Source organism: Sinocyclocheilus grahami, unplaced genomic scaffold (genome assembly GCF_001515645.1).
Source record: "Sinocyclocheilus grahami isolate Dianchi unplaced genomic scaffold, SAMN03320097.WGS_v1.1 scaffold144.1, whole genome shotgun sequence".
In the NCBI taxonomy this organism is placed as follows: domain Eukaryota; kingdom Metazoa; phylum Chordata; class Actinopteri; order Cypriniformes; family Cyprinidae; genus Sinocyclocheilus; species Sinocyclocheilus grahami.
Window position 1 is genome coordinate 1,427,112 of NW_015505323.1, and position 13,947 is coordinate 1,441,058.

General features: G+C 37.0%; 5 protein-coding genes across 6 annotated transcripts in view; 2 read left to right on the forward strand and 3 right to left on the reverse strand.

Moving 5' to 3' along the window:
• The window catches only part of LOC107591643 (protein naked cuticle homolog 2-like), a 9,310-nt gene extending 6,157 nt beyond the window's left edge, over nt 1-3,153 (forward strand). Inside the window, exons 4-7 of the mRNA XM_016280861.1 lie at nt 1,458-1,593; nt 1,715-1,799; nt 2,279-2,346; nt 2,546-3,153. Of these exons, the coding sequence (XP_016136347.1) occupies nt 1,458-1,593; nt 1,715-1,799; nt 2,279-2,346; nt 2,546-2,985 (729 nt within the window). The 3' untranslated portion in view covers nt 2,986-3,153. The remainder of the gene's footprint in view (nt 1-1,457; nt 1,594-1,714; nt 1,800-2,278; nt 2,347-2,545) is intronic.
• A 24-nt stretch (nt 3,154-3,177) lies between these two features.
• On the forward strand, nt 3,178-7,072 carry LOC107591660 (leucine-rich repeat-containing protein 14B-like). The gene is made up of 3 exons (XM_016280881.1): nt 3,178-4,750; nt 6,593-6,952; nt 7,033-7,072. The coding sequence occupies exons 1-3, from the start codon at nt 3,846-3,848 to the stop codon at nt 7,070-7,072; spliced, it is 1,305 nt and encodes a 434-aa protein (XP_016136367.1). The 5' UTR covers nt 3,178-3,845.
• A 286-nt stretch (nt 7,073-7,358) lies between these two features.
• Nucleotides 7,359-8,415, reverse strand: LOC107591644 (cytochrome b-c1 complex subunit 7-like). Its single transcript, XM_016280862.1, has 3 exons — nt 8,337-8,415; nt 7,734-7,802; nt 7,359-7,623 (listed from the first exon to the last, which is right to left on the reverse strand). Exons 1-3 carry the CDS (start codon nt 8,353-8,355, stop codon nt 7,436-7,438), a joined length of 276 nt encoding a protein of 91 aa, XP_016136348.1. The 5' UTR covers nt 8,356-8,415; the 3' UTR covers nt 7,359-7,435.
• A 588-nt stretch (nt 8,416-9,003) lies between these two features.
• Nucleotides 9,004-13,947, reverse strand: part of LOC107591645 (transcription termination factor 3, mitochondrial-like) — a 7,439-nt gene continuing 2,495 nt past the window's right edge. Inside the window, exons 7-9 of one of the 2 annotated variants that reach the window (XM_016280863.1) lie at nt 13,084-13,162; nt 9,584-9,666; nt 9,004-9,279 (exon numbers count right to left, since the gene is read on the reverse strand). In XM_016280863.1, coding sequence (XP_016136349.1) covers nt 9,085-9,279; nt 9,584-9,666; nt 13,084-13,162 — 357 coding nt within the window. In that variant the 3' untranslated portion in view covers nt 9,004-9,084. Of the gene's footprint in view, nt 9,280-9,583; nt 9,667-11,829; nt 12,105-13,000; nt 13,163-13,947 lie in introns of those variants that run through there. The other variant, XM_016280864.1, reaches the window with a different exon arrangement.
• On the reverse strand, nt 9,673-11,258 carry LOC107591646 (cytochrome b-c1 complex subunit 7-like). The gene is made up of 4 exons (XM_016280865.1): nt 11,161-11,258; nt 10,572-10,640; nt 10,295-10,461; nt 9,673-9,809 (listed from the first exon to the last, which is right to left on the reverse strand). The coding sequence occupies exons 1-4, from the start codon at nt 11,177-11,179 to the stop codon at nt 9,732-9,734; spliced, it is 333 nt and encodes a 110-aa protein (XP_016136351.1). The 5' UTR covers nt 11,180-11,258; the 3' UTR covers nt 9,673-9,731.

Genomic DNA, 13,947 nt, shown 5'->3' on the forward strand with positions numbered 1-13,947 from the left:
AGACTCGTCCACGCCCTCCTAAAATGCCTCGTTCAAACACGCCCCCACATGTCTACGTCACGATGTGGGAAGATTTGCATAATGCCGCCCAAATGTTCACACAAAGAAAGAAGGCGTACCTTTATTGTTGCTGCCACCTCCACCATGTTGTGAAGACACTGTGTTTCGTTGCAAAATTGAAACTACTTTGTTTGGCCTTCCAAAAGAGGACACAACTAGAAATCAGTGGTTAAGTTGTATTTGCAACACTGTTCCAGAACAGTTCAACCCAAATATTCAGATGTGTGCGCATTTTATGGAGGACTGTTTCCTGATCCTGGTAAAGTAGCCTACAATGCCGGCTGTTCTGACTCACAGCCTGTAAGTACGTTTTCATATTTAAAGAATTTGCCACTGATTAGTCAAACACGAATTTTGAGCAGTGTAGAGTAGTGCTTGTTGTTTGTAAGTTCTCCAATCACAAATGCAGACATGGTTTTATGTTTACATGGCGCGATGCAATGCGTAAAAAGACAGTATAAGTCATTATAATCCGTAATTATGTCCCCACTGGATGCAACAAATGCCTCGTTTGTAATGGGTTTTATTGGTGTTGTCTCTGACTCACAGACTCCAAGTACGTTTTCATATTTAAAGAATTTGCCACTGATGATTCAAACGTGAGTTTTGAGCAGTGTAAAGTAGCGCTTGTTTGTAATTTCACCTATCCATTTTATGTTTACGCTGCGCGATGCAACGCGTAAAAAGACAGTGTAACTTATTATAATCCGTAATTATGTCCCCAACAAATGCCTCGTTTATAATGAGTTTTAATGTTTTTGTCTCATCGCTCCGGCTGGGACACGGCATCACAGTGTGGTAAGGGGCGTAACATTTCCGTCACAGCTTGAGGTATTCAGCCAATCACAACGCACTGGATAGCTGGCCAATCAGAGCACACCTCGCTTTTCAGACCGATGAGCTTTGCGTTTCAGAAAGGCGGGGCATAGAGGAGAAACAATGTACAGTATTGGAAAATGTTTTTTTTTTTTTTTTTTTATAACCTTAAACCGCATAAACACATTTCATTACACCAAATACATACAATTTTCTTTTTAGCATCGTCATATGACCCCTTTAAATGGTAACGAAGAGTGCTTTGCTAAAACTTTACTCAAAATTTGAGAATTGTTTTCTGAGCTGTAGGCTATCTTGATCAATAAACATATTGTCATGCTGATACAAAAATGATTGCAAATCCTTCCATTGTTGTGCTGTTGATATAAGGACAAGGAGTGTAATGTGTCTGTCATGGATGAAAATCGGCAAGAGTGGATGATTACATTGTATGATTTGGACAACAATGGGAAAATAACCAGAGAGGTAAAGCTCAGTATCGACAGAAGACCTACCATCTCATTAAAGAGATAAACAATCATTTAGCTATTGGTGAGTTTCTCTCCTTGTGTTTGTTGCAGAATATGTTGAGCCTGATGCAAACGATCTGTGAGGTGGTTGAGGCATCAGTCAAACAGCTGGTGCTTAGCAATGCCACAACCCTGCATGTGAAGCTGAGTGTCACTCCATTAACTGGCAGAAAAGGCAACAGAAAAGGTGAAGACTGAACCTATCATGATAAACAAATGGTTAAGGCAGTGTTTGATCACTCTGCTGAAATAATCTTGTTATAATGCAATGTTACTCACTTCCTTTTTTTACTTTTGTACTCCTTGAGATCGGGATGCTGGAATGTCTCAAAATGAGCGGGATCAAATGGAGGATGCAGTACAGTGTGCAGAGATCCTTCATTCTCAGATCAGGTGATTTAAATTTTTTTTTTTTTTTTTTTAATTTTTTAGTCTTCAGTATATGAGTGAATCATACGTTTTTCTTGAAATATTTATATAAGAAGTGTTTTATTTATCCAGGAGAACAAAATTATAACAAAATGAAGTAAAATTATAGTTAAAATTCAGTGTTATTTTAGAATGAATGAATTACTAATAAAGTATTTATTAATCTTTTCGTATTAATTATATTTCAGTTTTCAATTGAATTTGAGTTCTTTATTTTTTGCTAATTTTAAATTAAAATGTTAGTAATCATAGTGCTTATTTCAACTATTTGCCAACATTTCTAATTTTAATAATGTTTTCTAATAAAGCTTTTTGTCTTTTAATATTTTATTTTAAGCTTTATTTCAATTAATGAAACATTTTTAAATTGTTTTAGTTAACAACAACACCACTGATACAATATTTAATAATGTGATTTCTGTTCTATGATTTTCTTCTGTCAGACAACTGAACTTGGATCACTTGGGTGTTTCGGAGAGGAAGCACTACTCTGTAGATGAAAACACAGAACGTAGGAATCACTATCTGGCTGGAATTGAGAACTATACTTCTCAATTTGAAGTTGATAGCTTAATATTTATTCTCTGCTTTTCAGCAAGATATTTTTCATAAGGCCAGTAAAAATGGCTGAGCTCAGTTTTACTCTATTCTAATTCTAGAAGACTAGATGTTTAGAGCTTCCTTAAATATAATTTATGTGACTATCATAGCTCCAGAAACATGTGCTGAGGAGCAGCCTCAGGACGGCTCTTCCTATAACCATCATCGTCGCTCTCAACCTGAGACCTGCAGCCCTGCGGAGTCATCTGGAAAATCCATTCCTTTCCTCAGGTCACTCCGCAACCGCAGCAAGTCTGTCGGTTATAGTGGAGCCTCAACCAAACCCAGCAAGCTCCATAGGCATCACTCTATGACCTGGTGCCATCCATCTCAACAGCAGCAGCAGCAACCTCTGCTGTACAGCTCCAGCAAACGCACCCGAGCACGAGCCCGTGAGACTGCATCACCTTCCAGAAGTAACCATGACAGAGAATTACAGCCTGGGCCAGCTGTTCCTCCTGGGGGTTTTATGCCTGTTCCTCAAAGACATGAACACCATCATCATCATGAGCATCACCATCACCACCATCACCATTACCACCCTACATAAGAGTTCTGAAAACTCCTGAATGACTGACCGAGTAGCAAACTCTCATAAGCAGTGTTATTTATTTTTTTGTAAAAACAAACATGCAGGTGGTTCATCTGCCAAACACACAAAGCTGGATTATTTCAGCAATAAAAGGGGCTGAACCACTTTTTTTCAATGATATGAGACCTGCACAAACAATGTTGATGAACACTATTTTGTGAGCAAGCGTACTAAAAATAAAAATTTTCCTCCCATTAATTTTTTTTTACATCACCATGTTCCTTGAGGGGCTCCGTAAGAAGTTCCCCACATAGACTTTGCTCATGTTTAAATTGGCCATACAAATTTAGCACGTTGACAAAGAAAATTGTTTGGTTTTAAGGTGCCTAATGTGTGAGTGGTGCTCCATGCATTGTTAAACTTTTAACAAAAGACATTTTGCAGCACCTTAAGAATATACTTTTTTCTTTTTCCTTTAACCTTTTTTTCAGGAATTTTGGAAAATATATCCTAAAAATATATTTATGGCACAATTACGTTAGATTTAACAATTCTCAATGGTTAACCCAGAAAATACCAAATTTTTCCTACAGCCACAGAATGTAACCATTGATGGTCACACGTAAGAGACTTCTTTTTTCTTTCCAGCCATTAAAAATCTAAATGCTGTTAGTCATGAGAGTACGAGACAGCTGCTTCTATAAATAACTAACCCCCTCTTGACTATCCCCCTCATGCTCTCGCTCAGCACTCTTCTGTTCTTGGCTTGACGCACATCTATATGTTGGTTGAAAGAGGGCAGAAGAAACACTCCACGTCTCCTAAAGGCTGACAGCTCCAAGAAGACTCCCGATCAGGGAGAGCTGACAAACACAGCCATGAAGAGCTTGAAGTTCCTAGCAGCCGAGGGCTTTGTTCAAACCGGCCCAAATGCATGTAAGAACCTCCACTGCTTGTCATACAATCTCTACCCAATCCTCTTCAAAGCCAGCTATCTGCGTGAAGAGGCCTCAATGCTCCACGACTTGGTCCAGACGTGGGCTCTGAAAGAGCTCAACTTGCGCAAACTATTGGGCAGGACAGTGGACTGTCCAGACGATCTCACGTCTCGCACCTGCAGGCTCTGTCTGGAGGCCATTCTCACAGGTCTGAGGGACTATGTGCTTCAAGCTCCAAGCACGTATACAAAAATGCTACGTGTGGTGGATCTAATTGGTCTGCAAGACATAGAACACCAGGTCTGTCCCTGCAGACGGACTCTTGGCCGTTGGGCACGAACTGAACTACTTACCCGCATGTGCTACGAGACTATGGTGTCCATGCAGGCCGGCCAAGCAGCACCATCAGCGGTTGATGTGGAGGTAGATGTCCGCTTGGATGCTTTTGTTACTGGTAGGAACTACGAGGTGGTGGCTCAGGCTCTGTTGCTGCGCAGACATTGCCCGTTAAAGCTGCACTTCGTAGGCCTGCGTGTGGACTCGCTGAGCCTCAGGAACCTCTTTTACCTCCTGAAGCTGGTGGAATCACATGGCCTGCAGAAGCTGGAAGTGGTGCACAATGTACATCTGGAGGCTCCACACATTGAGGTACTGCTCTCCCAGCTGAAGTTCCCTCAGCTGCGCTCGCTCACGTTTCCTGCTCAGGCTTTGAATGTACACAGATTGGCTCTGGAAGACGAAGGCCTCATGGGAGTTCTGGGTGAGCTGATGAGCAAACTGACTGAACTGAGAGAGCTCTATCTGGGGTTCTCCACTCTTACAGGGCATCTGAGGAAACTGCTGAGGTAAGGACTATAAAACCAAAATGTGACCACAGCTGCCATTTAAACTCATACACATAGGTCATATATGCACTAGTTTGGGGTCAGTAAATTATTATTTTTTAAAGTCTTATGTTCACCAAGGCTGCAATTATCTGATAAAATATTGTATGTATTTTTTTTGTTGTCGTTAAATTCAAATTATTTAATTCAAAATAACTATTTTCTATTTTAATATATTTAAAAATGTAATTTATTGCTGTGCTGGCAAAGCTGAATTTTCAGCAGCCATTACTCCAGTCTCCAGTGTAACATGATCCTTCATTCTATTAGAAAATCATTCTAATATGCTGATTTGGTGCTCAAGAAACATTTCTTCTTATTATCAATGTTGAAAACAGTGCTGCTTAATATTTTTGTGTAAACCATGATACACTTTTTTTTTTTTACTGACAGCCTTTTGGATGGTAGTGTATAAGGTATCTTTCACTTAGATATACGATCTGACATTCTTATTTGACTGTTTGCCGTCTAATCAACTGTTTATCAAGCCATGTCTTGCATGCTGTTGTTGTTGCATATTTGTTGTGTAACTGCTAGTCTGCAGACAGCTGTCCCATTGCAAACCCAAAGTAGGCCAGGACATGACTCTGGCAACACAATATGTTCTATATTTACTGTAAATAGCAGCACACATGTCTTATAATAGTCAAAACATCACGTGTCATAGGTGCTGATGCATAAGATATGAATTCACCCCAGAAGCAGATGTAGCATGTTTAATAATATACCTGAGACTTTATATGGATTTAATAGTGAAGTATAAGTTTCCCGTTGTATATAATAGATTTGTATATATATACACACTACTGTTAGAAATTTTGAGGTCATTAATTTTTTTAAATAAAGAATACTTCTATTCATCAAAGGTGCATTACATTGATAAAGTGACAGTAAAGACATTTATAATGTAACAAAAAAATTCTAATAAATGCTGATCTTTTGAACCTCCTATTCATCAAAGAGTAAAAAAAAATATGGTTTTCACAGAAAATGAAACAGCACAATGGTTTTTAACATTGATTATAGAAAAAGTATAAGTTTCCCGTTGTATATAATAGATTTGTATATATATACACACTACTGTTAGAAATGTTGAGGTCATTAATTTTTTTAAATAAAGAATACTTCTATTCATCAAAGGTGCATTACATTGATAAAGTGACAGTAAAGACATTTATAATGTAACAAAAAAAATTCTAATAAATGCTGATCTTTTGAACCTCCTATTCATCAAAGAGTAAAAAAAAATATGGTTTTCACAGAAAATGAAACAGCACAATGGTTTTTAACATTGATTATAGAAACAATAAAAATGTTTTTTTTTTTTTAATTATTATTATTATATATATTATCATGTGACACTGAAGACTAGTAATGGCTGCTGAAAATTCATCTTTGCCACCATTTTAAAAATATTAAAATGGAAAACAGTTATTTTAAATCTTAATATTTCACAATATTACCATTTTACTGTATTTTTGATCAAATAAATGCAGTCTTGGTAAGTATGAGACTTCTAGATGTATAGATCATGTGCAGCAGAGTTGCAAAAATCTTTATTGCTCACTCAACTTTTTTTCAGAGATCTCAATGCAGCATTTTGTCAAATTGTTTAAATTAATTAAATGTTTTTAATATTAATGTATACATAATATTATATAATATAACATGTGATTCATTGATAGTATTGTTTACTGAATTTGGTGTAAATTCCAGTGTTGCAGTTTGATGCTTAATCTTAATTACTCACTTGTTTTGAGTAACTATAATCTGTTTGTTTGTATTATCGGTCTGTTTTGCCAGTCCACTGAACACTCCGCTGCAGTGTATCGAGTTAGCGAACTGCAGTCTTAATGCAGTGGACATGGCCTACTTCGCCAACAGCCTGCACAGTGAGCACATAGTAAAGCTGGACCTGAGTGGTCATGAGGTAGCTGACCTGTTCCCCAACACCTTCCGGAAGCTTCTGCATCGCTGTTGTGCCACACTCACTAGTGTGGGTCTGGAGGAGTGTGGACTGGATGATGACAAACTGGATCTGCTCACCCTAGCACTGACACCCTGTCACAGGCTACAGGAATTGAAGATCCTGGGTAATCCACTGAGCACAGCTGCTCTGCACCATCTTTTTAATATGCTGGCTCTGGGTTTTCCTGCATTGAGGTAAAGTAAAACCGTGTTCATTGTTGTTAACTGTTTGGTTGTTTTTTTGTAATCTGATTGTATTATATATTGTCTTACAGATATGTTGAGCTGCCCGTCCCTCGTGACTGTAAAAAATAGTGAATAAAATCCTATACAGAAAAATTTTAAATGAGTACTTCCTTATGACTCATGCACTACATTCTGAAATGTGCAAATGCACAAAAATAGTTTTCATTCTTTCATTTAAGACACTCAGTGGCTGTCCCTATTCACTTTTATTATATGAAAAAGAGCGCATGCATGCTTTTCAAACAATCTACGTTTGTACTCCATGACAAAACATGGACATTTTTTTTCCTTTTAGTGAACTAATCACTTAAAATTTAAAATTCTAAAAATATACAAAATATATAAGAATCTGGAACATTATTTAAAAATCTTTGGGTCATAAAACATTTAGGCACAATACACAAAGAAAAAGCAGCTAAAATTAGTATACAATCAGCTGACATGCTTTCTCACCGCCTCGTGTTTAGTCCACTGGTCCTTGGGAAGAATCTGTTGTTTCATTGAAAGATCCAGAGCTCTCTTGAGGCGGAACATTCTGTCATTGTAAACCTGTTCTGGGAGCCGACGAATGGCTTCTTTCACATCATTGTTCTCATTGATGGTATCATCCCGCATCAAGCCTATATGACATGTAATGAGACACATTTGCATATATGTATGTTTCAATGTAAATATCAATCCATGAAGGTCACAAGTTCTTAACAATGCTTTGTCTGCAAGTACTGCTTACCAAGTTTGTTGAAACCGCATGCATTGTAGTACCACTTCCTGAAGCCCACCATGAGCCTGCTGGTTGCAGCTGTACAGGGACAGGAAAATACATAACATCCTACATTTGAGATATGGAACGAGACAAGTAGATATATCGACCCAGCACCCTGTCCTTAAAGCAACATGACTTAAACGTATTCTGTGGTTAACGGACCTTAGGCAGTTGTGGACTGGGTTATTATAGCAGAAGACTCACTGATAAGCATGTCACCGCTGACATTAGAGTCAGTGAACAGCCTGTACGCCCGGTTAACAATCAGTGAGTGAATCACGGAGGATTTATTGCTTCCTTATGTATCGTTTACAATAATTAGGACACAAATAAACAGTTACTATAAATGACATGTGGGAATGAAACAGCACAAAGTCATATTTCGACTGGTAACGTACAGCCCACTGGTAGAGGACATCAGTGCTTTACATCACAAAACTAGCTACCTCGTCTATAAACAGTCCTACGAGTAGCACACAAAGCAGATAGTTATAAATTAACTCTTTAAAGTGATGGCAACTAATTCATACGCTCGAAATTTTCCAAAACGCTCACACAATAACATTTTACCTGGTGCCCTCGACGCCATTTCTAGTGTTCAGTCGCACAGGATTGTGGGATATGTGACGTCTCGTCCGGTGATTACGCAATCTGCTTTTCTCAGCATGGGACCACTGGCTGTCACATTTTTTTTTAGAAAGATTTAAAGTTTTTAATAATTTTTCTTGATCTGTTTCTCGCTTTGGTTGGTGTTTCCTGTAGCGATGCTACGTAAACAGTAGTATACTAGTTTTTAAGCTTCTACACCAACATGCCTCTCCGTGGGACTGGAGCAACGCATTCCGACAGCTGGATTTCAAGCCATCTGATTCTGTTCCCCTATTTTTCTTATACATGGAGGTTGTAATATTTAAAATCATTATTCTGTCAGAATAGACCAAATCATATACCTCAAGTGCATGAGGTGTGGAGGATATTATCTTCCTCTCTAAGATCTCTGAGGTTTAAAAAAGTCCTGAGGTCAGACGTTAATTAATTAAAGTTTTAATTAAAATTAAAGTGACTTCCTGTGTGTATTTTCTGTGAGATTAATAACTTTACATTCACAAAAACACGCACAAAAAAAGAATGGGAAAAAATATGAACTTTACAGCTTTTCGCATAAAATGTATATATGGCAAATTTGGTTTTTGATCTCGACTTTGGCAACCTCCTATTAAACTGGAATATATCATTACAGGATCAAAATGAATAGGTGGTATGTCCAGTTCAACTTTTATTTATAAAACTATGTTCATACAACACAACTATTAACTATCTACAACGTTTTCTGAAATCTTTCAAAGTCTTCAAGAGTGGCCAATGCTACTTCTGAGCAGAAAACATCATCAGGCAGGAACACCAAGCGATCCAAGGAGATGTAGTTGGGTTGAGATGGTTGATACTGGGCCCGGCCTAAGTACTCTAGAAACAAGTGTCTCTCCCGGATGCGAAGGAATTTGGCATTAAGGACCTTTGAGAAGTCAAAAAACAAAACAAAAAAACAATTAGCATGTTGCACAGTACAAAGTAAACTCATGTTACACTGCATGGAAAACAACACAAAGACATGATTTACCATTTAATACAGCAGAATACACCAGTTATTTCTCTTTTCTGATTGAGGGGAAATACTATGATAAGTGCCTCAGTTAAATGATCATCCTATATCTACATACAATCACAACTCTAAATTTATAAATAAACTCTAAATTTGCATTCATAGGGTTTCAAACTGAACAATGCCTTGACTTATGAAACGACAAAACAACATGTACCTGTGGGAACTTTGCAATAAGCGAGTGTGGAACATCCATGGTGTTGTGAATGAAGTCAAATATTTGGGTGAGTTTTCTTTTATTTTCTCTTAAATACAAGACACCAGACATCACACCAAAAATGAGCTTTAGTCTCATCACACGCATCCTACTTCTTCGCCCACTCCTCTTTTTCCTTCCTTTCATGAACAACCTCCTCCAGATAGGGCTCAAGGTAATGCACATCCTACAAGGAACAATATGAATTGTTCAAAACATTTGAAGCAGATGTACATTAACAAATCACATTTTAACCCCATAAATAATATCTAATGAATAAAAAAATAGTGAATAAAATCCTATACAGAAAAATTTTAAATGAGTACTTCCTTATGACTCATGCACTACATTCTGAAATGTGCAAATGCACAAAAATAGTTTTCATTCTTTCATTTAAGACACTCAGTGGCTGTCCCTATTCACTTTTATTATATGAAAAAGAGCGCATGCATGCTTTTCAAACAATCTACGTTTGTACTCCATGACAAAACATGGACATTTTTTTTCCTTTTAGTGAACTAATCACTTAAAATTTAAAATTCTAAAAATATACAAAATATATAAGAATCTGGAACATTATTTAAAAATCTTTGGGTCATAAAACATTTAGGCACAATACACAAAGAAAAAGCAGCTAAAATTAGTATACAATCAGCTGACATGCTTTCTCACCGCCTCGTGTTTAGTCCACTGGTCCTTGGGAAGAATCTGTTGTTTCATTGAAAGATCCAGAGCTCTCTTGAGGCGGAACATTCTGTCATTGTAAACCTGTTCTGGGAGCCGACGAATGGCTTCTTTCACATCATTGTTCTCATTGATGGTATCATCCCGCATCAAGCCTATATGACATGTAATGAGACACATTTGCATATATGTATGTTTCAATGTAAATATCAATCCATGAAGGTCACAAGTTCTTAACAATGCTTTGTCTGCAAGTACTGCTTACCAAGTTTGTTGAAACCGCATGCATTGTAGTACCACTTCCTGAAGCCCACCATGAGCCTGCTGGTTGCAGCTGTACAGGGACAGGAAAATACATAACATCCTACATTTGAGATATGGAACGAGACAAGTAGATATATCGACCCAGCACCCTGTCCTTAAAGCAACATGACTTAAACGTATTCTGTGGTTAACGGACCTTAGGCAGTTGTGGACTGGGTTATTATAGCAGAAGACTCACTGATAAGCATGTCACCGCTGACATTAGAGTCAGTGAACAGCCTGTACGCCCGGTTAACAATCAGTGAGTGAATCACGGAGGATTTATTGCTTCCTTATGTATCGTTTACAATAATTAGGACACAAATAAACAGTTACTATAAATGACATGTGGGAATGAAACAGCACAAAGTCATATTTCGACTGGTAACGTACAGCCCACTGGTAGAGGACATCAGTGCTTTACATCACAAAACTAACTACCTCGTCTATAAACAGTCCTACGAGTAGCACACAAAGCAGATAGTTATAAATTAACTCTTTAACGTGATGGCAACTAATTCTTCCAAAACGCTCACACAATAACATTTTACCTGGTGCCCTCGACGCCATTTCTAGTGTTCAGTCGCACAGGATTGTGGGATATGTGACGTCTCGTCCGGTGATTACGCAATCGGCTTTTCTCAGCATGGGATCACTGGCTGTCACATTTTTTTTTTAGAAAGATTTAAAGTTTTTAATAATTTTTCTTGATCTGTTTCTCGCTTTGGTTGGTGTTTCCTGTAGCGATGCTACGTAAACAGTAGTATACTAGTTTTTAAGCTTCTACACCAACATGCCTCTCCGTGGGACTGGAGCAACGCATTCCGACAGCTGGATTTCAAGCCATCTGATTCTGTTCCCCTATTTTTCTTATACATGGAGGTTGTAATATTTAAAAACATTATTCTGTCAGAATAGACCAAATCATATACCTCAAGTGCATGAGGTGTGGAGGATATTATCTTCCTCTCTAAGATCTCTGAGGTTTAAAAAAGTCCTGAGGTCAGACGTTAATTAATTAAAGTTTTAATTAAAATTAAAGTGACTTCCTGTGTGTATTTTCTGTGAGATTAATAACTTTACATTCACAAAAACACGCACAAAAAAAGAATGGGAAAAAATATGAACTTTACAGCTTTTCGCATAAAATGTATATATGGCAAATTTGGTTTTTGATCTCGACTTTGGCAACCTCCTATTAAACTGGAATATATCATTACAGGATCAAAATGAATAGGTGGTATGTCCAGTTCAACTTTTATTTATAAAACTATGTTCATACAACACAACTATTAACTATCTACAACGTTTTCTGAAATCTTTCAAAGTCTTCAAGAGTGGCCAATGCTACTTCTGAGCAGAAAACATCATCAGGCAGGAACACCAAGCGATCCAAGGAGATGTAGTTGGGTTGAGATGGTTGATACTGGGCCCGGCCTAAGTACTCTAGAAACAAGTGTCGCTCCCGGATGCGAAGGAATTTGGCATTAAGGACCTTTGAGAAGTCAAAAAACAAAACAAAAAAACAATTAGCATGTTGCACAGTACAAAGTAAACTCATGTTACACTGCATGGAAAACAACACAAAGACATGATTTACCATTTAATACAGCAGAATACACCAGTTATTTCTCTTTTCTGATTGAGGGGAAATACTATGCAAAGTGCCTCAGTTAAATGATCATCCTATATCTACATACAATCACAACTCTAAATTTATAAATAAACTCTAAATTTGCATTCATAGGGTTTCAAACTGAACAATGCCTTGACTTATGAAACGACAAAACAATATGTACCTGTGGGAACTTTGCAATAAGCGAGTGTGGAACATCCATGGTGTTGTGAATGAAGTCAAATATTTGGGTGAGTTTTCTTTTATTAGCGATTAAAACTTTAGGAACTGTGGTCACAATGTGCTGCATTTCATTTCCACGAAATCCAAACTCCAGTTCACAAACCTAGATGAGACAAATAAATAAATTCTTGTCATATTTAAATATCACAATTAAATATATATATATATCAGGGCTTGAAAACTAAAAAAACTAATGCTCCCGGATGCGAAGGAATTTGGCATTAAGGACCTTTGAGAAGTCAAAAAACAAAACAAAAAAACAATTAGCATGTTGCACAGTACAAAGTAAACTCACGTTACACTGCATGGAAAACAACACAAAGACATGATTTACCATTTAATACAGCAGAATACACCAGTTATTTCTCTTTTCTGATTGAGGGGAAATACTATGATAAGTGCCTCAGTTAAATGATCATCCTATATCTACATACAATCACAACTCTAAATTTATAAATAAACTCTAAATTTGCATTCATAGGGTTTCAAACTGAACAATGCCTTGACTTATGAAACGACAAAACAACATGTACCTGTGGGAACTTTGCAATAAGCGAGTGTGGAACATCCATGGTGTTGTGAATGAAGTCAAATATTTGGGTGAGTTTTCTTTTATTAGCGATTAAAACTTTAGGAACTGTGGTCACAATGTGCTGCATTTCATTTCCACGAAATCCAAACTCCAGTTCACAAACCTAGATGAGACAAATAAATAAATTCTTGTCATATTTAAATATCACAATTAAATATATATATATATCAGGGCTTGAAAACTAAAAAAACTAATAAAAAAAATAAAAAATAAATCGGTTCACTCCGAGCAGAAACAATATTTAAATGTTTCTTTTCCTGCGTTCCTCATGTATTATTATCGTTCCGAAACCGGTTACTTACATTATTTTTTAAGCTTTTTCTTTTCCTATAATAATAATAATAATAATAATAATAATACAGCATTTTCTTTACTCAAAAAGAAAAAAAGCAAACAAAAAAAATGAAAATCTGGTATCTTAACCCGCTGCCCTTAATCATAGCCAATAAAGCATTGTCTTTTCTAGATTTTAGCCAAATGTAGCCTACCAAACAAAAAATCTGTTAACGCTTTAAAGACATTAAAGTATTTTTTCAAGGATTTTAAAAATGTTTGCTGCATTGTTAAACAATGCTAACTTTACTTGTATAAAATTGCGTTTTGAGAGGAAAAAAAAAACCCATAGGCTAAAGGTGGGTTCACGCCATATCGGAATTCCCATAATTACAAGATTCCAACTTGTAAAAAGCGTTCACGTCCTCGTAGAACTCGTAATTACAACTTGTGAACTGGGAGTTTTCTGAGAGCTACGACTTGCACCATGTGACCGCTGTATCACCTGACCACCGCAGGCTCTGGTTAGGCATTGATAGTGTTGCTATCAACTATCGTGTGATATCAACTATCAGTGACTATCATGACCGACAAAAATATCATGTAGTCTGAACC